The sequence below is a fragment of the Rhincodon typus genome, chromosome 22, assembly GCF_021869965.1.
Source record: "Rhincodon typus isolate 14 chromosome 22, sRhiTyp1.1, whole genome shotgun sequence".
Lineage (NCBI taxonomy): Eukaryota > Metazoa > Chordata > Chondrichthyes > Orectolobiformes > Rhincodontidae > Rhincodon > Rhincodon typus.
In genome coordinates, this window is record NC_063353.1 from 2,560,069 (window position 1) to 2,586,916 (window position 26,848).

General features: G+C 43.3%; 1 protein-coding gene across 1 annotated transcript in view; it reads left to right on the plus strand.

Moving 5' to 3' along the window:
- Nucleotides 1-26,848, plus strand: part of LOC125485810 (cilia- and flagella-associated protein 100-like) — a 33,657-nt gene that overhangs the window by 246 nt on the left and 6,563 nt on the right. Inside the window, exons 2-8 of the mRNA XM_048610555.1 lie at nucleotides 3,485-3,576; nucleotides 7,017-7,120; nucleotides 7,965-8,118; nucleotides 14,194-14,261; nucleotides 21,484-21,647; nucleotides 24,404-24,484; nucleotides 25,527-25,696. Of these exons, the coding sequence (XP_048466512.1) occupies nucleotides 3,507-3,576; nucleotides 7,017-7,120; nucleotides 7,965-8,118; nucleotides 14,194-14,261; nucleotides 21,484-21,647; nucleotides 24,404-24,484; nucleotides 25,527-25,696 (811 nt within the window). The 5' untranslated portion in view covers nucleotides 3,485-3,506. The remainder of the gene's footprint in view (nucleotides 1-3,484; nucleotides 3,577-7,016; nucleotides 7,121-7,964; nucleotides 8,119-14,193; nucleotides 14,262-21,483; nucleotides 21,648-24,403; nucleotides 24,485-25,526; nucleotides 25,697-26,848) is intronic.

Here is a 26,848-nt window from a genome sequence, read left to right on the forward strand (position 1 = left end):
GTGTGTGCCTGAGGGAGAGAGAGAGGGGGTGTGTGCCTGAGGGAAAGGGTGTGTACCCGAGGGAGGGAGAGCGGGTATGTATCCGAGGGAGAGCGGGTATGTATCCAAGGGAGGGAGAGAGGGTGTGTACCTGAGGGAAAGGGTGTGTACCTGAGGGAGGGAGAGGATGTGTACCCGAGGGAGAGGTTCTGTCCCTTTGGGAAAGGGTGTGCATCCAAGCGAAAGGTTTGTAGCAGTGGGAGGGGATGTGTACTAGTGGAAGGGGGCATGTACCTGAGGGAATGAGGGAGAGAGTGTGTAGCTGGGGGAGAGGGCATGTAGCAGTGGGAAAGGGTGTGTATGCGAGCAAGAGGGCATGTACCAGTAGGAAGGGGTGTGTACCCAACGGAGAGTGTGTGTACCTCATTGGGAGGGGTGTGCCTGTGCAAGGATGTGTACGTGGGTATGTTTGTATACCCAGGGAGGCCTGTGTCAGTGACTGAGTTGTGTCCATGCCATAACTGGTGTTGTACCTCTGTGACTGGGCCCAGTGTGACGCTGCCGGATTAATTCTGAGTGTTGCTGAGACAGAAGCTCTGCTGAGCTCGCCAGGCCCTACAGATTGAGGCTGGCAGGGGGCTGAACCTGGGTGACAGTGACAGCTGTGACCATTGCCCTGGTGCAACATACCACTCACCCACTGTCTCAGGGTAGTCAACTCTGGGCATTGTCCTGGTGGGGGGACAGCACTTGTTCTGCTACCATTGGGTGCCAGGCATATCTGTTCTCATGGCGCCCAACTTTCCTGTGCCTGTCAGAATGTAAATTGTATATTCGGTACTTAATTGGATGATTCTTGATTGCAAATCAATCAGCCTTTTCCCATTGTTGATATTTTTAACCTCAATAAACAAGCCAGGTTAGAGAATATTTTCATTAAAAAGTAATTTTTAGTGTCCCTTTTTTGTTACTCTGAGTTACTTCTTGCATTGTCCTGGGGTTGAATCTTTTGCTTCCTGGGGAGCACATGGCAAGCCTGTAAGGTTGGTAACCCCAGCTAGAACATCGATCAAGAGGGATAACTTTGTTATCTGGGACGGGAACAGAGACAGGACTGGGGTGATAAATGTTTAACTGCATCAGGGCTGATGTAGTTAAATGTTCAAAGGAGTGGTAATTTCCCCAAAAAATGACATTCCTCTTTTACTTAGAAAAAAATTTTTTAACCAATGATTTAAATGTAATAAGTATTCTGGAGACCTCTAGTGGTATATAATAAGCTATTGTTTCCTCGACAATTCCTTTATCTGAGTGTATTTGGATTAGATTATTATTTTTTGTTTGCTTTTAGTCTCTCATGTGATGTGGGTGTCACTGGCTGGGCCAGCATTTATTGCTCCAACCTGTTGATGAGCTGCCTTGTTGAACTGCACAGGTTTTGGCATGTAGGGGCATCCATAGTGTTGTTGTTGATCCAGCAACAGTGAAGGAACGGTGATATAGTCCCACGTCAGGATTGAGTGGCTTGGAGAGGCACTTACAGGTGGTGGTATTCCCATGTATCTGCTGTCCTAGTCCTTCTAGATCGCAGTAGTCATGGATTTAGAAGGTGCTACCTACGGAACCTTGGTGAATTTCTGCAGTGCATCTTGCAGGTAGTATACATTGCTGCTAGTGAGCATCGATGATGAAGGTAGTGAATGTTTAATGTAGTGGATGTGATGTCACTCAAATGATGTTGACATTTCATCATTTGGATGTTGTTGAGCTCCTTGAGTGTTGTTGGAGCTGCTCTTGTCTAGGCAAGTGGGGAGTATTCCTTTGGACTGCAGATCTGTGCCTTGTAGCTAGGTTGAGGCTTTGAAGAGTCAGGCGATGAGCTGCTTGCCACAGAATTCTCAGTTTCTGATCTGCTTTTGTAGTCACTAAATGGTGAGTCCAGTCAGTTTCTTGTCAATAGTAACCCCCAGGATGTAAATAATGGGGAATTCAATGATGGTGATACCAGTGAACATTAGAAGAGATGGTTGGATTCTCTTTGGCTGGAGATGGCCATTGTCTGGCACTTGTGTGTCATGAATGTTACTTGCCACTTGTCAGCCCAAGCCTGGATATTGTCCAGATCTTGTTGCATTTGGACATGAACTGTTTCAGTATCTGAGGAGTTGTGAATGGTGCTGAACATTGTGCAATCATCGGTGAACATCCCCACTTCTGACCCTTTAATGGAAGGAAGGTCATTGATGAAGCAACTGAAGATGGCTGGACATAGAACACTATCCAGAGGAACTTCTGCTGAGATGTCCTGGAACTGAGATGATTCACCTCCAACAACCAATACCATCTTCCTAAGTGCTATGACTCCAACCAGTGGTGTGTTTCCCCCTAACTCCTATTGATTCCAGTTTTACTGGTACCTCTTGATGGCATTCTCAGTCAAATGCAACCTTGATGTCAAAGGCTGTCACTCTCACCTTGCCTCTGGAATTTACTTCTTTTGTCCATGTTGGAACAAAGGCTGTAACGAGGTCATGAGCTGAGGGACCTTGGGCAGGCAAAACTGGGTTTTGGTGAAGAGGTTATTGTTGAGCAAGTGCTGTGTGTAGGTTGATAAGGCCAGGTTGGATTGTGATGCTTTTGTGCGAAAAGGACTGACTTGGATAACATCCAGATTGTGGAGTTGACGCTTGTGTTGTAGTGTATTGGAATGCCTTAGTTAGGGCGACTCTAATCATAGAGCACATCTTCAGCACCAAACCAGGACCTGTCATCTTTGCAGTGTTTAATGAGCTTAACCATTGCTGTTTTGTGTGGAATGGATCAAACTGATTGCAGACTGCCTTTGGTGATGCTGGCCCTGAGGAGAAGGCCTGAAATGTTTATTAAGTATTAATATTTGGTTGTTTAGAGAAATATGTGTGTAATTCCTATTAGGATTTTTGAATGGTTTAGAACACATACTCATTGTGGTTTTTATAGTTTTGGCATAGTTATTTGACTGGACCAGTAATCTCGGACCCTGGAAGGTGAATTCAAGTTGAATTCAGTTTTTCAAAGTCTGGAAATAAATTGCTGGCATTATTAAAAGTTAACCTAACTTGTTCATTAATGCTGTTAGAAAAAGAAACCTGTTTTCTTAGCTTCATTTGGCAGTCTTTTGAAAAAGCCTTTTAAACTTTAAACTTCTTAGAGCAGCTCAGAATGCGCAATAAATCGTGGCTTTGTCAGTGACGCCCATGATCTGAAAATGCCTCAGTGATTATCCAGGTTGTTCTGTTGACTTCAGGACCATGTTTTGTCTTAAACCAAACATTTCAAAATCTCCATTTAAAGTTATATTGTGAAGAAAAATATTTGTTAGACACTGTTTTGTCTACCCTTAGAATTTAATTGTAACCTTGAGTTTGGGCAGTTCTAGAAAGTAAATAAGTTTACAAACTGAAGAGATCTCTTTTATTGTCTAAATTTTCATTGGATCCAACAGCTAATGATATTTGTTATCCAGGTGATGATAAAGCTGCTGAAAGATGGCAACAGAAGTAATCACAAACCTGCCCTCACTAGCTCCAGCTTCTGGGGCTGTGGATAAATTTCCATGTAAGTGCTGTTTACTTTTCATGCTAGCACCATTGCAGAACTACTTTCACAATATTTGGAAACATTAATGGTAATTGCATGCTATTCTTCAGGTTCCACACACGTTCTGTGATGCTGCGTCTCAAGTACATAGGGGACAACTTGTGCATTAACGTTAGTGTAGCCAATTCAGAAAGAATATTAACCAAATCCAGATATCGGGCAGCTTCACCCTTGTGATAGGGACGTGGGAGTATGGAGCAGCAATAGGCTATTCACCCCTTTGAGGCAGCTCCACCATTCAGTAAGGTCTTGGCTGATGTGATTGTGATTTCAGTTCCAGTCTCCTTTCTGCCTCCCAGAAGCCTTGTGTCCCTCGACAATCAGTAATTCATCTAACATTTGATGAAGTTTTTGGAAAAGCAGGGGAAGCCTGAATAAAGACAAGGGAAAATAATGTGAAAGTAATGTAAAACTTTCCAACAACTCAGTCTTTTAATTGAAATTCTGCACCGCTTCAAGGAGTCAATAATCATATTTTGGTTTTCTATCAAATATTAATATTTGATCAGACAAATAACTGTGTACAACGATGCCAGATGCTGCTATATCTGGCCCGAAATATAACTATTATTAAGTAACTAGTGCCTGGAAAATAGTTTGTTTAGTTTTGGTAAATCCAGTCAGGAAGAATATTGTAGATCTTAGCAGAGGATGGCAACAATTTCAAACTGATAAGCTGTTTCAGCAGTAGAGACCGAGAAACAGAAAGGTTTAAATCATTTTGTTCGCTAGGGGTGAAATAGAAAAGCGGCATATAGCAGCTGAAGGGAATAAGATTTTTAAAAAATGAATTCCACAACTGGTATTCAACAATGCATTATTAATTGGTATTAGTTGTTGACCACCAACACACAGTGAGAAGGTAATTGGGGAGCACTTGAACTGACCAGGAACCAGCAGAGAATCGTCACATACTGACTGGAATGCAACGTAGGGACTGTTTAACATCAATATTGGAACAAAAAGCTCAGTCCTAGGTTGCTTCCTCACACACGTGACGGTGAATGCTGAGCAGGGGATTGTATCAGAGTTGGTGCTTGACAGCCCTCCGTGCTGGATAGGAACCTGGAGGCTGCAGATTTCAGGAATCCTTGTTGAATTTTAGCTATAACCTAGAAAGAACATTTCAGAGGGGCAGAATGATTCTTGATTGCCTCTTTCTGCAGGATGGGTTTACAACCTTAATTAGTAAGTTATAAGGCTCATCACAACTGCAAAACGACTGGAGCAATTAAGCCTTCAAAGCCACAAGTTGTATTTAATTCCATTGAATTCTGTAGTTTTGACAATTAATAACCATTTATATGTTTGCATCAGTTGGTGGGAGGAGATTTTGTCGGTGTTTGTTAGGCTGGTCACAATATATCTTCAAATTTCAGCAAAACTTGACAATGGATAACGAATGGCCCAAGGAAGAATTGGTTAGTTTTTGGTAGTGATGCAGATCTGATCCGGATCCTGGAATTTTTTTTTAAAGGACACATTGGGAGATTGGACAAACTATCGTTTTTATTTCCAAATGTCGTGAGATGTTTTATTTAGATGTCGCAAATTGTTCTAGAACATGTGACAGCGGCCAGTTATAAGCAGAATATTCAGAACAGCTTGGGTGAATTTCTGCAGCACATCTTGTAAACGGTGCACACTGCTACTACTGAGCATCAGACATGGAGGGAGTGGATGTGGTGGCAATCAAGGGACTGCTTTATCTTCCATGGTGTCAAACTTAGACTGTTGTTGGAGTTGTATCCATCCAAGCAAGCGGAGAGCATTCCATCACACTCCTGACTTGTGCCTTGTAGATGGTGGACAAGCTTTGGGGAGTCAGGTGGTGAGTTACTTGCTGCAGTACCTGCTTTGTAGCCACTGTATTTATGTGGCAAGTCCAGTTGAGTTTCTTTCTTTATTCATTTACGGGATGAGGGCATCACTGGCTAGGCAGCATTTATTACCCATCCGTAATTGCCCAGAGGACAGTTAAGAGTCAACCACATTGCTGTGGGTCTGGAGTCACATGTAGGCCAAACCAGGTAAGGATAGCAGTTTCAACAGGCCAGGCAGCATCAGAGGAGCAGGAAAGTTGACATTTCGAGCCGGGACCCTTCTTCAGAAATGGGGGAGGGGGAAGGGAGCTCTGAAATAAATAGAGAGAGGAGGGGTGGGGCTGGGGAAGGTAGGTGGGATAGTGATAGGTGAGTGCAGGTAGGCAGTGGTGGGGATTGGTCAGTGAGGTGGGAGGAGTGGATAGGCGGGAGAGAAGATGGACAGGTTGTGTCAGGTGAAGGAGGCGGGGATGAGAGGGAGGGTTGGTCATGGGATGAGGTCGGAGGTGGGGAGATTTTGAAGCTAGTAAAGTCCACATTGAGAACATTGGGTTGTAGGCTCCCAAGGCGGAATCTGAGGTGCGGCTCCTCCAGTTTCCGGGTGGCGTCATTGTGACACTGAAGGAGGCCCAGGATGGACATGTCACCCAGAGAGTGGGAGTGGAAGGGGGAGTTGAAATGGTTCGCAACTGGAAGATGTTGTTTCCCGTGAACAGTTTCCAGTCATGAACCTTTTCAACTCCCCCTCCCAATCCCTGGGCAACATGTCTATCCTGGACATCTCATCCCATGACCAACCTTCCCTCTCATCCCCGCCTCCTTGACCTGACACAACCTGTCCATCTTCTGTCCCACCTATCTGCTCCTCCCACCTCACTGACCAATCCCCACCACTGCCTACCTGCACTCACCTATTACCATGCCAACTACCATTCCCAGCCCCACCCCTCCTCTCAATATTTATTTCAGAGCTCCCTTCCCCCTCCCCCGTTTCTGAAGAAGGGTCCTGACCCGAAACATCAACTTTCCTGCTCCTCTGATGCTGCCTGGCCCGCTGTGTTCCTCCAGCTCCACACTGTGTTATCTCTGAATCCAGCATCGGCAGTTCTTACTACTTCCAAGGATAGCAGTTCCCTTCCCTAAAGGCCATCAATGAACCAGATGGGTTTTTCCCAACAATTGACATTAGATTCATGGTCATCATTAGATTCTTAATTCCAGATATTTATTGAATCCCGCAGTGGCGGGATTTGAACCCAGGCCCCAGAACGTTATCTGGATTGACAGTCCAGTGATAATATCACTAATTATTCACCTTCCCTTATATTTCTGGTCAATGATGGTAACACCATTGAATGTCAAGGGGTGGTGGTTTGATTGTCTCTTATTGGAGATGGTCATTGCCTATTACCCATCTCCATCATTCTCTGTTGAAACAAGTACTCCATTTTTATCAGACTGTGGAAAAACAATGCTTTGTTTGTCATGTTGCTTGAATTTGTTGTGCATTTTCTTACATGGTTTGTTTATCATGAAACCTTTTGTAGTCTAATCATGTTTTCCCCTCCCATCCAGTATTGCAACAACCAAATGAAAATGAGAAGCAAAGCCAGATACATCCATTTATTAATCCCACCAATGCCATTGTATTCCGAGAAAAACTGGAACGACAACAAAAGGTAAACGTTGGGCATTCTCCAGCAGAGTTCCTAATTATCCAATCTCTGCCTAAATACTTGTTCTACAGCTGTGATATTTTAGAACAACTGATTGTAGAGGTTCCCTTATATTAGCAGAAGAAGTAGGAATAGGAATAGCCCCTTCAGCCCACTGAGCTGGTTCTGTCATTCAGTAAGAATCATTGAATGTCAAGGGGCGACAATTAGATTCTTTCTTGTTGGAGATGGCCATTGTGTAGCTCTCATGTGGCTCTCATACGTAGTATGAATGTTGCTGTGTGATCTTTTCATGTACCTTGGTTTAACATTTCACACAAAAGACAGAACCTACAACCAAGAACCCCTTTCAGGTTCACAGTGTGGAGCTGGAGGAACACAGCAGGCCAGGCAGCATCAGAGGAGCAGGAAAGCTGACATTTCACTGTGTTCCTCCAGTTCCACACTGTGTTATCTCAGACTCCAGCATCGGCAGTTCTTCCTACCCTTTTCAGGTTCTTCTTGTTCTTGCGTGGTCTGTCTCTTTCAATGTGTGGTATCTTTAAATTTCTTTTGGGTCGATGATGATGTGTAGTATCTTAAGGGGAGTGACTCGTGAGCAGCTTGGTACAACCTCCCACATATGTGCGTGACATAGAGGAAACATTGCTTCCTACAGTACAGCACTCACTCAGGAGTGGCTGCCTGAATAATGTGCTGAAATCTCTGAACTGTGATTTCACCTAATGAGATTTGACACTGACTAACATTTGCAGAGGTTCAGGGGCTCCAGAGAAGTGCAAGAATGTGTAAATGACCATCATAACTGTTGCTTGCTGTTGAACTTAATTTTTGTGCTTTTATTCAGGAATTACTAAATGCTCATAGTGGCCTGGGTTATTTGAGAAGCACCTTTACATCGAGAAGAAAATCTTTTTCTAGCAGCTGGCGAAGATTTGCCTTGGAACAGCAGGATGAAGACAAGAAAAATGAAGAACCCAAGCCTGTGTGTTTTGTTAGAGGTGAATATTCACTTTGTGCTGAAGAATTTCTTTCAGTATTATTTTTCAGGAGTGTGGATGAGTGTCAAATTGCCCACTCCTCTGAGTGTGGTCAAAAGCTGCCTTCTTGGATTGTTACTATCCTGTGGTGAGAAGACTGTGCCTTGGATAAGGAATCTGGGGTATGAATCCAGTGATAATGATGAAAGAGCAATATAGACATAGAATCATAGAAAATAGGAGCAAGAGCAGGCCATTTGGTCCTATGAGCCTATTCTTGATTTAATGTATCCCGTTCCCACTCATCCCACACACTCCAGCAACCCCCACCCCCCCGACTTCCTCAAATGCTTTGATCCCTTTAGTCATAAGAACTGTATCAAATTTCTTCTTGAAAACATTCAGTGTTTTGGCCTCAACAGTTTTCTCTGGAAGACAATTCCACAGACCCACCACTTTCTGGATGTAGACATTTCCCCTCATCCCCTCATCTCAGTCTTAAATTTCCTAACCCAAATAGTTAAACTGTGACCCCTGGTTTTGGACTGCCGGCAAATACTGCCCTTTTTTTTAAACTCCAGTGAGTATAGTTCTAACTGATCCAGTCTCTCTTCATATTTTAGCCTTGCCATCCCAGGATTCAGCCAACCATATGTACCAGAGTCTATGTCCTTGACAAATTGCTGCAAAGCTTTATGGAAGCTGCACACTTCTAGCCATGCTGTAATTAATATACTAACTGATTTTACAAAATAATCAAACAACCTAAAGGGAGACTCTAGGAGCAACGAAATAAAAATGTCATGGGAGTGGGAAATAATGAACCCTAGTCCCCATAGTGCCCACTGGTCCTGTTAAGCTTCAAGTGTAGTGATTCTAACAAGGTCAACCAGCTGGACCTCATGGAATATGAGTTCCCTGATTGGGACTGTTAATGTGGTCCAATCAGTCAGCCCTGGCTGACAGATAAAAAGGGATGTGTCACAGATGCTGACACTCTGAGAGCTGACTCTGAATGAGGCAATACTAAATAAAGGGCGATTTGATGACAGGATACCAGCCTCTGTGGAGCTATTTCAGTGGTGACGAGCTTGGGATCACATTCCTGAAGAAACTTACTCGCAACAATCGTCTTTGTGTTTGGGTAAGCATTTCTTACATCATGCCTTTGTTTGGGAAGCTTGACTCATTTGACCCTGCCGTCGAGGACTGGGCCCGATATGTGGAAACATTGTGGTATTTTATTCAGGCAAATTACATTGTGGCAGATGAAAAACAGCAAGTAATTCTCCTGACTGCCAGTGGAACTGTAGCTTTTTCTGTTATTAGGAGCCTAACTTTCTGTATTGGGATTTTTGACTAGGTTAAGCTGACTGGCAGAAGCCTGTGACTTTGGTTTAACCTATAATGAGATGCTTACAGACCACCTGGTATGTGGTATTCATTATGTAACTGCAAGAGCACCGCTGAAGCACAACTGGACTTCAAACAGGCATTACAACTGGCTTTATCATTGGAAAATGTGGCAAGTGGAGCGTACAACCTGCAGGATATTCTGATGGAGCTTGGGGAATGTCACTTGAGTGAAGGCAATTGCATATCCAATTCAGGACATATCCTGATCAGAGGGGCTCTAGGTCAGCCTACAGCAAAACCCCAAAAAAAGCCAAGCCTTGACCAAATGGTTAAAATTTTCTTTAGGATCTTGGCCAGCAAGCCAGTGCAGTTGTTGCCGGTATGTGGACTTGAGACGGCAAATGGGCCTGGCTAGACCTGTATTGAGTAAGAGAACTTGTAGGCTGGTATCCAGGAGAGTGCACACCCTGGAAAGTCCACCTACATCTGGTTTGGAAAAGTTGAATTGCTTAGTGACATCAATATCAGAACCAATCAAGATAAATGTCTGGTTAAGTGGTCATGCAGTACTAATGGCGGTTGAAACTGGCGCAGCTGTGTCAGTGATCCCAGAACCAGTTTTTAATAAAATTCACTGTAGACTGCATCCCTTAACTTTGTGTAAGACCTCGCTAGGCTGAGAACCTGTACTGGAGAAATCTTTACAGATTAAGCGTGCAACTTTGGTTCCAGACTCTTACGAAAATCAGCTGGTTCAGTTTTCAGTGCAGTATAAAGGCTCGGTCCCAAGCTTAACGGGGCAAAATTGATTGCAAGAGATTCACCTAGATTGGCTCAACATTTTTCAATTCAAAAATGATTGCCTGAGTGAAGTCCCAATTAAATACCTGGCAATTTTTCAGGAAGGTCTAGGAGCTATCAAAGGAGGCATGGCCACCTTGTATGTTGACCAGGAAGCAATTCCATGATTCTGCAAGGCTCATCCTGTGCCATTTGCCTTATGGGCAAAAAAGAGGCAAAAATCAGAAGGCTGGAAAGCAAAGGAATCATCAAACAGTCCAATTTACAGAATGGACAGCACTGGTTGTACCGAGTTTTGAAGTCTGATAGGGCAGATCACCTTTGTGGGGATTTTAAAGAAATGATAAATCACTTTTTACAGCTGGATAAATACCCAATCTCTTGCATGGAGGATTCATACGCAAAGCTGGCAGGGGGCTGTCCATCAAGAAGCAGGACATAAGCCACGCTTACTTGCAATTGCATTTAGACCAGGATTCCCAGAAGTATGCTACAATTAATATGCATAAGGGCTTGTATCATCAGCCTATTCAATTTTTCAGCGGATGATGGAGAATGTTTTGCAATTTTTCAGGTTGCCATTTACCCAGATGTTGTCCTAATAATGGAAAACTAATATGATCACTTGGAAAAAATACCTTAGGACTATATCCAAGACAGTGTATGCCTGAGAAGGGAAAAATGTGTGTTCCAGGCCCCTCAGGTGACATACTTGGGCTGCAGAGTCGACAAGACCAGATTACACCTGTTGGAAGATAAAATAAAGGCAATCAAAGGTGCCTCAGCTCCCACGTCTGTCCAGGGGCTTGGGTCATTTTTTGGGCTGGTAAAATATTATGGAAACTTCAAACATAACCTGGCCTCGATCCTGGCAGCTCGTAAAAAAGGGCAAGCCTTGGAAATGGTTGCATAGATAAGCCCTGGCTTTCAATGAAGTAAAGAAACAATTATCATCCTCTAAGCTGGTAGCGCTCTGTGATCCCAAGAAAGATCTGGTATTGACATGCGATGCCTCCTTGTATGGCATTGGCGTGGTATTAGCTCATGGGGGGCCCAATGGAGAGGAATGCCAATAGCGTATGCATCCAGGGCTTTGACAAATGCAGAGTGTAAATACGCCCAGACAGAAAAAGAAGGTTTGGCGGTCATATTTGGAGTCAGGAAGTTACACCAATATCTTTATGGACAAAACATTTGTGATAGTTACAGACCACAACCTATTAGGTCTGCTTAAAGAGGACAAGCCATAGCTTCAGACAATAGCTTGCCGCCAATAACTTCAGACGACATTCAGCAGGCTCTAATACTAAGTGCATATAATTACAAGTTAGAACACTGTCCGGGAGGCAGGGGAGTGGATGTAATGTGCCGCCTCCCATTGGCAGATATACCACTGGTGGTCACCCAAATGGAAGAGTCTGTAGAATGATAGAGATGTACAGCACAGAAACAGATCCTTCGGTCCGACTCATCCATGCCGATAAAATATCCTAAATAAATTTAGTCCCATTTGCCAAAATTTGGCCAATATCCCTCTAAACCCTTCCTTTTTATGTACCCATCAGATGTCTTTTAAATGTTGTACCAGCCTCCGCCACTTCCTCTCGCAATTCTTTCCATACACACGCCACCCTCTGCATGAAAAAGTTGCTCCTTAGGTCCCTTTTAAATCTTTCCCCTCTCACTTTAAACCTATGCCCTCTAGTTTTGAACTCCCCCACCCTGGGGAAAAGACCTAGTCTATTTACCCTGTCCATGCCTCTCATGATTTTATAAACCCCTATAAGGCCACCCCTTAGCCTCTGACACTCCAGGGAAAATAGTCCCAGTCTATTCAGCCTTCCTCTATAGCTCAAACCCTGCAACTCTGAAAACATGCTTGTAAATAATTTCTGAACCCTTTCAAGTTTCACAAAATCCTTCCTACAGCAGGGAAATCAGAACTGCATGCAGTAATCCAAAAGTGGCCTAAACAATGTCATGTACAACTGCAAGATGACCTCCTAACTCCTATACTCAATGCATTGTCCAATAAAGGCAAGCATATTGAATGCCTTCTTCACTATCCTATCGACCTGCGACTCTACTTTCAAGGAACTATCAACCAGCAACTCTCCCCAGGACTTTACCATTATGTGTATAAGTCTTGCCCTGATTTGCCTTTCCAAAATGCAGCACCTCACATTTATCTAAATTAAACTCCATTTGCCACTCACTATTTGCCCAGAGGGCAGTTAAGAGTCAACCACATTAATGTGGGTCTGGAGTCACATGTAGGCCAGACCAGGTAAGGATGGCAGTTTTCTTCCCTAAAGGACATCAGTGAACAAGAGAGAGTAAGAATTGCTGATACTGAAGTCAGAGATAACAGTGTGGAGCTGGAGGAGCACAGCAGGCCAGGCAGCATCAGAGGAGCAGGAAAGTTGACGTTTCGGGTCGGGACCCATCTGGCACTACAGTCAAGCCTACCCCAGCTCAGAGCCTCCCTCACCCAGACTGCAAAGGACCTCTTCTGTTTTTCATTCTTCGCAGGATCCACAACATCAACCAACGATTTTACTCCGCCCTATAAAAGCCCATTTCTGAAAAAGGGTCTTGACCCGACATGTCAACTTTCCTGCTCCTCTGATGCTGCCTGGCCTGCTATGCTCCTCCAGCTCAACCCTGTGTTATCAGTGAACCAGATGAGTTTTTCCCAACAATCAGCGATTGATTCATGGTCATCGTTAGATTCTTAATTCCAGATATTTATCAAATTCAAATTCCACCATCTGCCATGGCTTGATTTGAACCCAGTCACCAGAACATTATCTGGGTCTCTAGATTAACAGTCCAGCAATAATACCACTAGGCCATCGCCTCCTCGTAGGTCAATCAGTAACCATCTTTACTGTTCACTACACCAGCAATCATCTGCAAACTTACTGCTCATACCGCCTATGTTCGCATCCAAATCATTTATATAAATGGTGAAAAGCAGTGGACCCAGTACCAATCCTTGTGGCATGCCGCTGGTCACAGGCCTCCAGTCTAAAAAGCAACCCTCCACCATTCTGTCTTCTACCTTCGAGCCAGTTCTGTATCCAAATGGCAAGTTCTCTCTGTATTCCATGTGATCTAACCTTGCTAACCAGTCTACCATGAAGAACTTTGTCAAACACCTTACTGAGGGTCATATAGACCATGTCCACCATTGTGCCCTCATTAGTCCTCTTCGTCACTTCTTCAAAAAACTCAATTAAGTTAGTGAGACATGATTTCCCATGCACAAAGCCCCATGTTGATTATCCCTAATCAGTCCTTGCTTTTCCAAATATATGTAAATCCTGTCCCTCAGGATTTCCTACAACAACTTGCCCAAAACCGATGTAATGATATTAAATTTTCTGGATACACTCCCAGTCACGTGCAGAAAGATTCTGTCCTTTCAAAAGTGAAACAACTGGTTGGACCTGGAGAGACCAGCTGACAGGAGAGGATAGTGTAATGTTATGGGGAGCAAGAATGATTGTCCCAAGCAAAGGTCGCTGTCAAATACTGGCTGACTTCCACCAGGGTCATTGAGGGGTTTCTAAAATGAAGCTGTTGGTGAGAAGTATGTCTGGTAACCAGGATTGAGTGCAGACATAGCTGCATTGTTGGGGCAGTGCCCAGTGTTGATAGGTAAGAACCCAGTTCTTTCTCCTTCTATTTTAATAACTCACTGGCAATTAATGAATCATCCACTTAATAAATGACTGCAAACACTCCCCAGCAAAGGCAGTGTAATGATAACAGAACATAAAAAGGGGAGGGAAAAAACAGGCAAGGGAGCTAAATCAAACTGGAATCAGTGGAGGAAGTAATGCACCCAGCCCCGTGGTGCCCATGTCTCTGTCAGAAAGGGCCCAGCAGAGTGAATAGTGTTTTTATGTTAAATATCCTTTGCTTTTTTAATAGATGAATCCACTGATAAAGCTGGATTACAAGAGTACATTCAACAACAGCGACAACTATTCTTGATACAGGTATGAAAACATCCACAATACTTTACCTCTTAAAAGTCTTGAGATTGTTTGTTTACCTCTGAAAACTCACCCGGACCTCTTAGTAGGGAGAGGCATTGTGGCTCGCACAGGTGTTGTCAACTGGAAAAAGTACAGGAGTGAGACAACATGACAGAGGGTCTGCAGACTTGAGATGTTAACTCTCTCCACGGATCCTGCCAGACCTGCTGAGTTTCTCCAACAACTTGTTTTTTTATGACGGGGGATATGCTGTCTGATTTTCCTGTCCTTGGTATTCCTGCTGCAGTAGGTGGAGAGGGAGAGAAAGGTCTTGCTAGCCAGTCTCTCCAAATGACTGAAGCTCCTTGTCCCTGAAACTTTTGAAGTGAATGTCTTCTGCACCATCTGCAAGACCTGGACAAGTGTGGCATAGACACATCTCTCTTAAAGGCACCGTACCATCACACTGAAACCTGCTTCTTCCATTCACCACCCCAATATTTTTGCTCCCAAAAAATTGAAATTGTGTAAAAGTGTTATAGTTTAAAATTTGGCTTCAATAGTGTAACAAGCTGGAATCAACAGTAAAATACGCGAATATGCTGACTTATTAAGGGTTCCCCTGCAAATTACTTCTGATACAATTGAAAGTGCAAAGTCTTATGGGGTTCTTTCTTCCCCAACAAATTCAAGTTGGCGTGGCCGATTCCAATCATGAATTCATTGAGAGGATCTTTTATTGCCAGCACTTCTTCATAATGGAGACTTTCAGGCTACCATAAGAAGCAAGTCTTGGCCTGTTTCATGAAGAGCCAGACTGCCTGTCAGTCACAAAGGGGTGGGGACAGAATGGTTTGATGACTTGAGCACATCCTGGGTTCCAAGGCCAGCTGACTCCAAAGTGATTCTTGCACTGGTGGTTGCTCCTGATGAAGTTTCCCTCATAAAGTATTGCATTTGTTTTTGCTCAGGTTGCTCTCTGACCGTCTTTTCTCCCATCCTCATTCCTAATGATTAACTGTAGACTGTCATTGGATTGGTTCATGCTTTTCGGCAAAGTGTTGCAATAGTTTGCTATTGCCTTTGGCAAGATGGCTGATGAGGAAACCCTCCTGTTCTCACTGCCCTGCCTGCCATCGGGTCTGTTGGAAGGATTCTAGGCTGACAATCAACCTGTGTGGCCACATTAGGAATGTGCCTTCTTTGGACAAAATATCCTGCTGTGGGACTCGAACCTGGAACTTGTAGCTCCTGGATAGGGACACTACCCATTGTGTCACAAGACCTCCTCTTTTATCATGTGTAGAAGATTGTTCCATTTGTAAAATATGGGCTGTGGGTGTTGCTGTCTGGGACAACATTTAATGTCCTTCCCTGATTGTCCTGGACAAGATGGAGGTGAGCAGCCCTTCTTGAACCATTGTAGTCCTTGAGCTGTAGGGAGTCCCACAATACTAGAACAACAAAGAACAAAGAAAATTACAGCACAGGAACAGGCCCTTCAGCCCTCCAAGCCTGCGCTGATCCAGATCCTCTATCTAAACCTGTCGCCTATTTTCCAAGGATCTGTATCCCTCTGCTCCCTGCCCATTCATGTATCTGTCTAGATACATCTTAAATGACACTATCGTGCCCGCCTCTACCATCTCTGCTGGCAAAGCATTCCAGGCACCCACCACCCTCTGCGTAAAGAACTTTCCACACATATCTCCCTTAAACTTGCCCCCTCTCACCTTGAAATCGTGACCCCTAGTAATTGAGTCCCCCACTCTGGGGGAAAAAGCTTCTTGCTATCCACCCTGTCTATACCTCTCATGATTTTGTAGACCTCAATCAGGTCCCCCCCTCAACCTCCGTCTTTCTAATGTAAATAATCCTAATCTACTCAACCTGTCTTCATAGCTAGCGCTCTCCATACCAGGCAACAATTTTGTGAACCTCCTCTGCACCCTCTCCAAAGCATCCACATTGGTAATGTGGCGACCAGAACTGTACGCAGTATTCCAAATGTGGTCGAACCAAGGTCCTATACAACTGTAACATGACCCGCCAACTCTTGTACTCAATACCCTGTCCGATGAATGAAAGCATGCCGTATGCCTTCTTGACCACTCTATCGACCTGCGTTGCCACCTTCAGGGTATAATGGACCTGAACACCCAGTTCCCTCTGTGCATCAATTTTCCCCAGGGCTTTTCCATTTACCGTATAGTTCGGTCTTGAATTGGATCTTCCAAAATGCATCACCTCGCATGTGCTTGGATTGAACTCCATCTGCCATTTCTCCGCCCAACTCTCCAATCTATCTATATTCTGCTGCATTCTCCGACAGTCCCCTTCACTATCTGCTACTCCACCAATCTTAGTGTCATCTGCAAACTTGCTAATCAGACTATCTATACCTTCCTCCAGATCATTTATGTATATCACAAACAACAGTGGTCCCAACACGGATCCCTGTGGAACACCACTGGTCACAGTTCTCCATTTTGAGAAACTCCCTTCCACTACAACTCTCTGTCTCCTGTTGCCCAGCCAGTTCTCTAGCCATCTAGCTAGTACACCCTGGACCCCATGCGACTTCACTTTCTCCATCAGCCTACCATGGGGAACCTTATCAAACGCCTTACTGAAGTCCATATATATGACATCCACAGCCCTTCCCTCATCTATCAACTTTGTCACTTCCTCAAAGAATTCTATCAAGTTGGTAAGACATGACCTTCCCTGCACAAAATCATGCTGCCTATCACTAATAAGCCCATTTTCTTCCAAATGTAAATAGATCCTATCCCTCAGTATCTTCTCCAGCAGCTTCCCCACCACTGATGTCAGGCTCACCAGTCTATAATTACCTGGATTATCCTTGCTACCCTTCTTGAACAAGGGAACAACATTAGCAATTCTCCACTGTGGATGATTTTAAGCTAGCAACATCCAAGCATGCATTATAGGATCTTCAAAGCGGCAGCTACAGAGATAATGGATGCATTGGTTGTAAGAAGCTCCAGAGTCCAAATACAACACTTCTACTGGTTCCCATCTATCCTCTCAGGCCTCCTTGAAAAACTTTAATAAATTAGTCAAACATGATTTCCCTTTCATGAAGCCATGTTGACTCTGCTTGGATAGAAATTGTCTAATGGGCATAAAACAGTGATTGGGGATAAAGGGTTGGCAATGTGTAACCAATGGGGTTCCATAGGGATCAATGCTAAAACTGCAACCATTTACATAATATATTAATGAATTGGAGGAAGGAGGCAAATGTAATGTATCCAAACTTGCACATGACACAAAAATAGGTGGCAAGTCTAATTGCGAAGAGGATACAGCAGTTTACAGAGAGATATTGATAGGTTAAGTAAAAAGTTGACAAATGGAGCATAATGTGGGAAAATATGAAGTTGTTCATTTTGGAAGGGAGAACGAAAGAACAGCATTATTTAAACAGGTAAAAGCTGCAGAAAGCTGAAACGCAAAGGGGCCTGGGGATGCATGTACATAAACAAACAGAAAGCTAGTATGCAGGTGCATTAGATAATCAGGAAGTTTATGGAATGTTTGCCTTTATTTCAAGGGATTTAGAATATAAGGGTAGGGAAGTCTTACTGCAACTGTGCAAGGAACTGGTGAGACCACATCTAAGCACTGTGAGCAGTTTTAGAACATTGAACATAGAACAGTACAGCACAGTACAGGCCCTTCGGCCCATGATGTTGTGCCGAATTTTTACCCTAAACCTAAGATCTATCTAACCTCCACCCCTACCTTATACTATCATCCACATGCCTATCTAATAGCCGCTTAAATGCCCTTAATGAGGCCGACTCCACTACCCTCTCCGACAATGCATTCCACACCCCTACTACTCTCTGAGTAAAGAACCTACCTCTGACATCTCCCCTATATCTACCTCCACTCACTTAAAAACAATGCTCCTCGTAATAGCTACCTCCACCCTAGGAAAAAGTCTCTGGCTGTCCACTCTATCTATACCTCTGATCATTTTGTACACCTCTATCAAGTCACCTCTCATCCTTCATCATTCTAAAGAGAAAAGCCCTAGCTCTCTTCTCCGAAGACCTTCCCTCCATTCCAGGCAACATCTTGGTAAATCTCCTCTGCACCTTTTCCAACGCTTCCACATCTTTCCTGTAATGAGGCAACCAGAACTGGACACAATACTCCAGGTGCGGCCGAACCAGGCTTTTGTATAGCTGGAGCATAACTTCACGGCTCTTGAACTCAATCCCTCTATTAATGAAAGCTAACACACCGTACACCTTCTTAACAACTGTATCCACCTGGGTGGCAGCTTTCAGGGAACTGTGGACATGAACCCCAAGATCCCTCCGCTCCTCCACACTGCCAAGAATCTTTCTGTTAACCCTGAATTCTGCTTTTAAGTTTGTCCTTCCAAAATGAATCACCTCACACTTTTCCGGGTTAAACATCTGCCACGTCTCAGCCCAGCTCTGCATCCTGTCAATGTCCCTTTGTAACCTAGAACAGCCCTCCGCACTATCCACAACTCGACCCACCTTTGTATCGTCCGCGAACTTACTAATCCACCCTTCCACTCCTACATCCAAATCATTTACAAAAATCACAAATAGAAGAGGACCAGAACAGATCCTTGTGGTACACCACTTGTAACTGAGCACCATGTTGAATATTTTCCGTCCACTACCACCCTTTGTCTTCTAAGGGTCAGCCAATTTTGAAACCAGTCTGCCACATTTCCCCCTATCCCATGCCTCCTTACTTTCTGCATGACCTTACCATGGGGAACTTTATCAAACACCTTACTTAAATCCATGTATACCACATCCACTGCTCTACCTTCATCCACGTGTTTGGTCACCTCTTCAAAGAATTCAGTAAGGTTTGTGAGGCATGATCTACCCCTCACAAATCCATGCTGACTATCACGAATCAAACTGTGCCTATCCAAGTGATCATAAATCCTATCTCTCAGAGCCCTTTCCAATAATTTGCCCACCACTGAAGTAAGACTAACTAGCCTGTAATTTCCGGGGTTATCCCTGTTCCCTTTTTTGAACAAGGGAATGACGTTTGCCACTCTCCAATCTTCCGGCACTATACCCGTGGACAGTGAGGACAAAAAGATCATCGCCAAGGGCCCTGCGATCTCCTCCCTCGCTTCCCATAGAATCCTTGGATAAATCCCATCAGACCCAGGGGACTTATCTACCTTCAAGTTCCTCAAAATTCCTAGTACATCTTCCTTACTAACATCGACCTCCTATAGCCTACCAGCCTGTTTCACACTGTCCTCCCCTACAACTAGGTCCCTCTCAGTTGTGAATACCGAAGAAAAGTATTCATTAAGGATCTCTCCTATCTCTTTAGGCTCCGTGCACAAATTCCCTTTACAATCCTTGATCAGCCCTACCCTTTCTCTGGTCATTCTTTTATTCCTCACGTAGGTGTAAAAAACCTTGGAGTTTTCCTTGATCCTATCTGTCAAGGTTTTCTCATGCCCTCTTAAAGCTACAAGAGCAGATCAGAGGCTAGGAATCCTTTAGCGAGGTGGTGGTGGAGGATTGCTTTTCAGACTGGAGGCCTGTGCCCAGCGGTGTGCCACAAGGTTTGGTGCTGGGTCCACTGCTTTTTGCCATTTATGTAACTGATTTGGATGTGAACATAGGAGGTATGATTAGTAAGTTTGCAGATGACACCAAAATTGGAGATGCAGTGGACAGTAAAGAAGGTTACCTCCGAGTACAATGGGATCTTGATCAGGTGGGTCAATAGGCTGAGGAATGGCAGTTGCAGTTTAGTTTGGATAAATGTGAGGTGCTGCATTTTGGAAAAGCAAATCATGGCAGGACTTATACTCCTAATGGTAAGGTCCTGGGGAGAGTTGCTGAACAAAGAGACCTTGGAGTGCCGATTCATATTTTCTTGAAAGTGGAGTCGTAGGTCAATAGGATCGTGAAGAAGGCATTTGGTAAGCTTGCCTTTATTGCATTGAGTATAGGAGTTGGGAGGTCATATTGCAGCTGTACATGACATTGTTTAGACCACTTTTGGAATCCTGCATGCAATTCTGATCTCCCTGCTGTAGGAAAGATGTTGTGAAACTTGAAAGGGTTGAAAGGGGAGATGATTGCCTAGTGGTATTATGGCTGGACTGTTAATCCAGAGACCCAGATAACATTCTGGGGATCCGGGTTCAAATCCTGCCTTGGCAGATGGTGGAATTTGAATTCAATAAAGTATCTGGAATTAAGAATCTAATGATGACCATGAATCCATTGCTGATTGTTGGAAAAACCCATCTGGTTCACTAATGTCCTTGAGGGAAGGAAACTGCCATCCTTATCTGATCTGGCCTACATGTGACTCCCGACCCACAGCAATGTGGTTGACGCTTAACTACCCTCTGGGCAATTAGGGATGGGCAATAAATGCTGCCTGATCAGCGATGCCCTCATCCCGTTAAGAATAAAGGATGCAGAGGGTGATGCGTGTATGGAATGAGCTGCCAGAGGAAGTGGTGGAGGCTGATACAATTACAACATTTAAAAGGTATCTGGATGGATATGTGAATATGAAGGGTTTAGAGGAATATGGGCCAAATGCTGGCAAATGGGACTAGATTTATTTGGGATAACAGGTCAGCTTGGATGAGTTGGACTAAACGGTCTGTTTCCGTGCTGTACGTCTCTATGACTGTATGAATAGCTGACCTCCTGAGTCCCCAGAGACTATCCATCATCTACAAGGCACAAGTCAGGGGTGTGATAGTATACACTCTGCTTGTCTAGATGAGTGCCATTCCACCAAGCCCAGTACAACAGTAAACATAACAGACTTCCTTCCCTGAAGTATATAGGAAACCAATGGGATCTGTAACGGCAATTTGATTATTTTCAACTTCTTCTCATCCACTAATTATTGATCAATGTATTCAAACAATTAATGAATTTAATTTCCCAATGTGGCACAATAGAATTTCATGTTGCAAGGTCTGACCTTCTGATTCAGTTCTATAATTACTGGGTACAGTGTCCACTTCCCTACAACCCAGACCCAAGAGCACGTTGCCAGATCTGTTCCATTGTGATGTGTTGCTGTGTTACTGGTGTGAATTGGAGTATGATCGAGGCAGTAAATGGTCTCAAGATAGTGAGACTCCACTGTTGAGTGATCAGCTCTGGAATCTGTCTGTCTCCTCAAAATCCCTTACTCAAACTCTGTTGGTTGTCTGTAGTACACATCGGGATTAAAGGAAAACTCAATGAAAGGCTTGAAAGAAGCTGCTCTCAAACAGCAGCAATGCATGATCGAGGATGAAAAGAAACTCGCAAAAAAGAAACTCGCCATTGAAAATTTAATGGTGGAAAGTCAAACCAAGAGGACACAAGCTATGTTATGGTATGTTAGGAGTTGCTGTCTTTTGTAATTAAATAAATTTAACTAAAATATTCACTTTGATCTGACATTGTTCAATGACTAGGAGCTTTAAAGTGACAGCATTGTGTACTGCAGCACACAGAAATATGCAGACTGATTATTTTTGTTGTACAATGGAGTTGAGGATTAATGGAGGCAAGGGGTGAGGGTCAGGAAAGTCAGAATCGAGACCACAATCAATCAGCCACGATCTTATTGAATAGTGCAGCAGGCTCGAGGGACTGAATGGCCTGCTCCTGCTCCTAATGCTCATGATCTTATGATTTAGCCTCTACTAATCAATCATTGTGCCACTCATTTTCTTGGTGTTACTGTTTCACATTTCTGTGGCTTTACTTCTCCTCACTCTGTCTCCCTAGGAATGGCTTTCACACTCCCTTCTTATGCAAATACTGGCTGTTTTCATTAAGAGAGCTGTCTGCGTGTCTCATCCTGATCCTTTGTCAGTACCTTCCCTTTGTGCTTGTCATTCTGAGGTGTGTTAGACTGAACAAGAGACAGAAGGAGCATTTTGGGATGAACAGTGTGGAAGATAGAAAGTGTTGGGATGAAGGGATGGGAGAGTATCTGGTGACACAGGCGAAAGTGTGTTGGGGATGAATTGGGAGGAACGGTGTGAGAGAAAATAGGGAAGTAGAGAGATTAACGCTAGAAGTGAACTCCATAGGCTCACAACTCCATGTTGTGAAGTTTCTCCAGTACTCTCTTCTAAATATCTTAAATTTATTCCCATATCCCCTCACTACTAGGTGCTTCAACTCCTTAAGATTATCTACTTCTATTCATCTGGCCCCATTCTTTCATAATGCAGAACTGTTCTAATTCCATCGTATCTGCAATGCTGTGATGAAGACTGAATGTTTTAAATTTTTCTTTCCATTTTCTCATATGAAGCAAAGGGCTGATCAATCTATTCACCCTCTCTAAATCCTGAATATCCTTCCTACGGTATGAAGCCCAGTATAGTGTACTTTGTACTCCCAACCTGCCTGGATGGGTGCAGCTCCAACAACACTCAAGAAGTTCAACACCATCCAGGGCAAAGCATCCCGCTTGACTGGCATGACATCCACTCCCTCCAGCACTGATACTCAATAGCAGTGGTGTGTACAGTAGAAATTCACCAAAGCTCCTTAGACAGCATCTTCCAAACCCATGACCACTTCCATTTAGAAGGATAAGGGCAAAGGCAAGACATATGGTAACATCACTGCCTGCAATTTCCACTTCAAGTCACTCCCAATCCTGACTTGGAAATATATCGCTATTCCATCAGTGTCGTTGGGTCAAAATGCTGGAATTTGACCTAATGGCATTGTGAATCTAAGACAACTCACCACCACCTTCTCAAGGCCATCTAGGGATAGACAATAAATGCAATGCCAGCCAATGACACCCACAATCCTGTGAATTAATAATAAAGAAAAATACAGTTTAACTGAGATCCTACTCAGGTGTTCAGTTAGTCTCATTGTTACCTTTTGATGTTTATATTCAAAAACCTATTCCACTTATTCTATAGCATCTGTGCCAGAACCTAGAGTTTTGTTAGTTCTTTGAACTTTGAATTGGAAGTGCTGCCTTATGTCCTGTGAACTTGTTGCCCTTGTACCCCTGCCCCAGCCTCTCTGCTCTTCAACAACATCAAGTAATTTACGTTTAGATTTTAATTTCTTTTGTACGACTGTTTTCTACTTGTTCCACCTTAGCCCATTCCAACACGTGGCCCCTTTGTCCTTTTAAGGAATCAATTAACAGCTCCTGTTTTAGTTACATGCGCAAATTCCAACTGGTCCAATCCCAACTTGTTGATGACAACAAAGGCATCCCTGTAGAGCACCCTTATTCACTTTTCAAAGTCACTGACACCTACTCAATCCAGTTTGCCACCTTGCCCTTAATTCCGTTCTCCTTAAAAAAAGACAAAGAACTGTGGATGCTGGAGAAATTGCTGGAGAAACTCAGCCTATCAGGCAGCATGTGTGGAGAGAAAGCATAGTAAACATTTTGAGTCCAATGACTCCGGTAACTCCTTTCTGATGAAAAGTCACTGGACCCAAAATGTTAACTTTGTTTTTGCCACACAGATACTGTCAGATCTGCTGAGTTTCTCTATCAATTTATGTTTCTGTTCCATTCTCCTAAATTGTTTCTGATAGCCTCCTGTGTGATACGTGGTCAAACATTCTCTGCTAATCCAGGTGCGCTACATCCACATCAGTTCCTCATCCACCTTGCCTCCTGGCCGCTTAAAGAATTCTGTCATGTTTGTCAAATCCTTTTGAAATTCCTGCTGGATATTTCTAATGCTGTTTCTTTAAGATAAGTGGCCATTTCATCTTTAGAGTAAACTTCTCCCTATCACAGATAGTAAAGCCAACTGGTCTGTGATTCCCTGAATTAACTCTGTATTTTTATACAAATACTGACACTTCTCCCACACACTGCCCTTTCATCGACTGTCCTCCAACTCACAACCACACTCAATAGAACCTGACATTTTAGTTTTTTATTTCTTATTGGCCTCAGGATCTTGTTGGCCTTTTGGTTGTATGAAACTCCTCTATCCATAACAACATGGAGGTAAAGAGGGGAGTGGGACTATTTAAACAGCTCCTTTGCCAGGACACTAGACAGAATCGCTTCCTCCTATGCACTGTGTGTCATTCTATAAAGATCTTTTATAAATGATGCTAACATTTTCATACATTTTTTAGGGCAGAAGAAAATGCAAATGATAATCTTCTTGCAACGGAGCAAATAGAAAAAGTTACCGAGGAAGTGCTAAATCTTAAAAGGTGTGCAACATTTATTTTGAATGTCGAGGTACGATGTTGTACCTTGTAACTATACCATGTAAAAGCTGCTCCCAGGTATTCATTAAATCCTTTTACAAGAAATAATTGCATTAATTTATTTGAAGAATTATGTTTGCTGGTACCTGTCTTGCTGCTGAGTCAGATATTCCTACAGAATTATTTTAATTTGATCCAAGGAAGTGGGGATCACTGACTTCACCAGTTTTTATTGGCCTTGGGAAGGTGGTGGTGAGCTGCCTTTTTGAGCTGTAATCCACATGATGTACGTACACCAACAAGGCCATTAGGAAGAGGGTTCCAAAATTTTTACCCAGTGACGCTGAAGGAATGGTGATATATTTCTGAGTCAGGATGTTGAGTGGCTTGGAGGGGAACTTACAGAGGGTGATCTTCCCATATATCTGCCAAAGGTTTGGTTGGTGCAGGATTCAGCAATGAAGGAACTCCAGGCCAACTTCTCTCGAGCACATCACAACAGGCATTTGTGTGTGTGATGAAGTGGTGGATGTGGGCACAATTGCAACATTTAAAAGACATTTGGACAAGTACATGAATAAGACAGGTTTGGAGGGATATGGACCAGGAGTAGGCAGATGGGACTAGTTTAGTTTGGGGTTTTGTGCGGCAAAGACTGGTTGGACTGAAGGGTCTGTGTCTGTGCTGTATGACTCAATAACCAAATATTTATTTATACTTAGAAAGTACAGTCTCGTAGTATGAGCATATGGACTGCAGTGGTTCAAGAAGGCAGCTCATTACCACATTCTCACGAGCAACTAGGGATGGGCAATAAATGTTGGACCGCCCACATCCCATGAGTGAATTTAAAAAAGGACCATTGAAGTACAATTTTGATGTCAGGTCAACAACCTGCCTCTTGTGCTCAATAAAGCACCAATCTCTGAAGTGGCATCCTGACTTGTATCACAGCCCCGAGTGCTAACACATCAAGTAGGTAATTTTGGTGATCACCACCGTTGAACAATTTGCTTCACCTAGTTTTTTTTTTAACATTGCATAGTTTAATTGAAAAACAGCAGCAAGAACTGGATTATTGTATAACTGCAAAGATGTTTTTTGAACAACTTACACCCAAGGAACGGAAGGAGAAAAGGAAAGAGAAAATGGTTGATAGTGACGTCAGAAAGGAAGCTATTCCACCTGATCCTCTTGCTATAACGTCTTTAAATGGTATGTTATTTTGATTATCTCATGGAAAATATTTTATTTTTCATAGAATGACATAATTCTAAAGTCCTAATGACAACCACAAGGTGGGAATGGTGTAGCTGGAGGGATGTGTCGGCCAGTCAAGAGACCCTCTTAGTGGCTGTGGACTTGTTGAAAATGCCCAGGTTCAGCTTTGTTTCCATGTATGGAAGGGCTGTAATGTGCTAACATAGTGGTCCATAAACAGCAATTAAGTCCTTTCTTAACGTCAACTCGTTTAACATTGTGTTTCACCTTAACATTGTTGATGATAAATCAGTGTCAGGATAACTGTTTAATGTTATCAGTTTCACTTTACATGAGTTTCACTTTAACATTATTTTGCAAACTTACTATCTATGATCTGCTTGCTCAGCTGACCTTAACCTCACCTGCTTCCATCTTCACCCTCAGACCCTCTTCCAACTAACCCTCACTACCTCTGCAACTGTGTGCCTTTCTGTCATGCTTTGGCACCTTGCACCTCCCTCCCCATCCCCTGCCTTTTTCCTCCTTCATGGCTTCTCTTCTTGACATTGTTCTGTCCTGGTTTTGCCTCCAGCCCCAGTCTTGCCTCCTGCCTCTGTTCCTACCTTAGGCTCCAGGTTTGTCCTTCTCTTCATTATTGGCTTTGTTCTGGTGCCAGAATTCAGTCAATGGATGTAGTTCTGGGAATCCAGCTGCTTCCTGCATTGACCACCTTCTGCATGACATTGAGCCTCGTCATCTAACAGAACAATACCCGAAACGTCAGCTTTCCTGCTCCTCTGATGCTGCCTGGCCTGCTGTGCTCATCCAGCTCTTCACATTGTTATACAGTGAAGATGACAGGCTTTTCAAAAAAAAACTGGATATTTCGTGATGCATTTTATTTTGCAAGTCAGTTCAGCTAGGAATGTAATGTTACACAAGAATGATACATCATTTTAAATTTTACATTTTTTGTGGTGAGAAATAGTTCAAGGAACCTCATTGTGTCTTTATCATCGAATCCTGAAGGAAACCATGATTTACTTCAAAGTTGTTTCACTTAAAGTTGTGAGTTTCAGGGATGCAACTACAAGATTAAATATGGACTTACTGTCCAGCAATAGATATTGTTTCTTTAAAATATTTATCATGCAGAATGTTTTT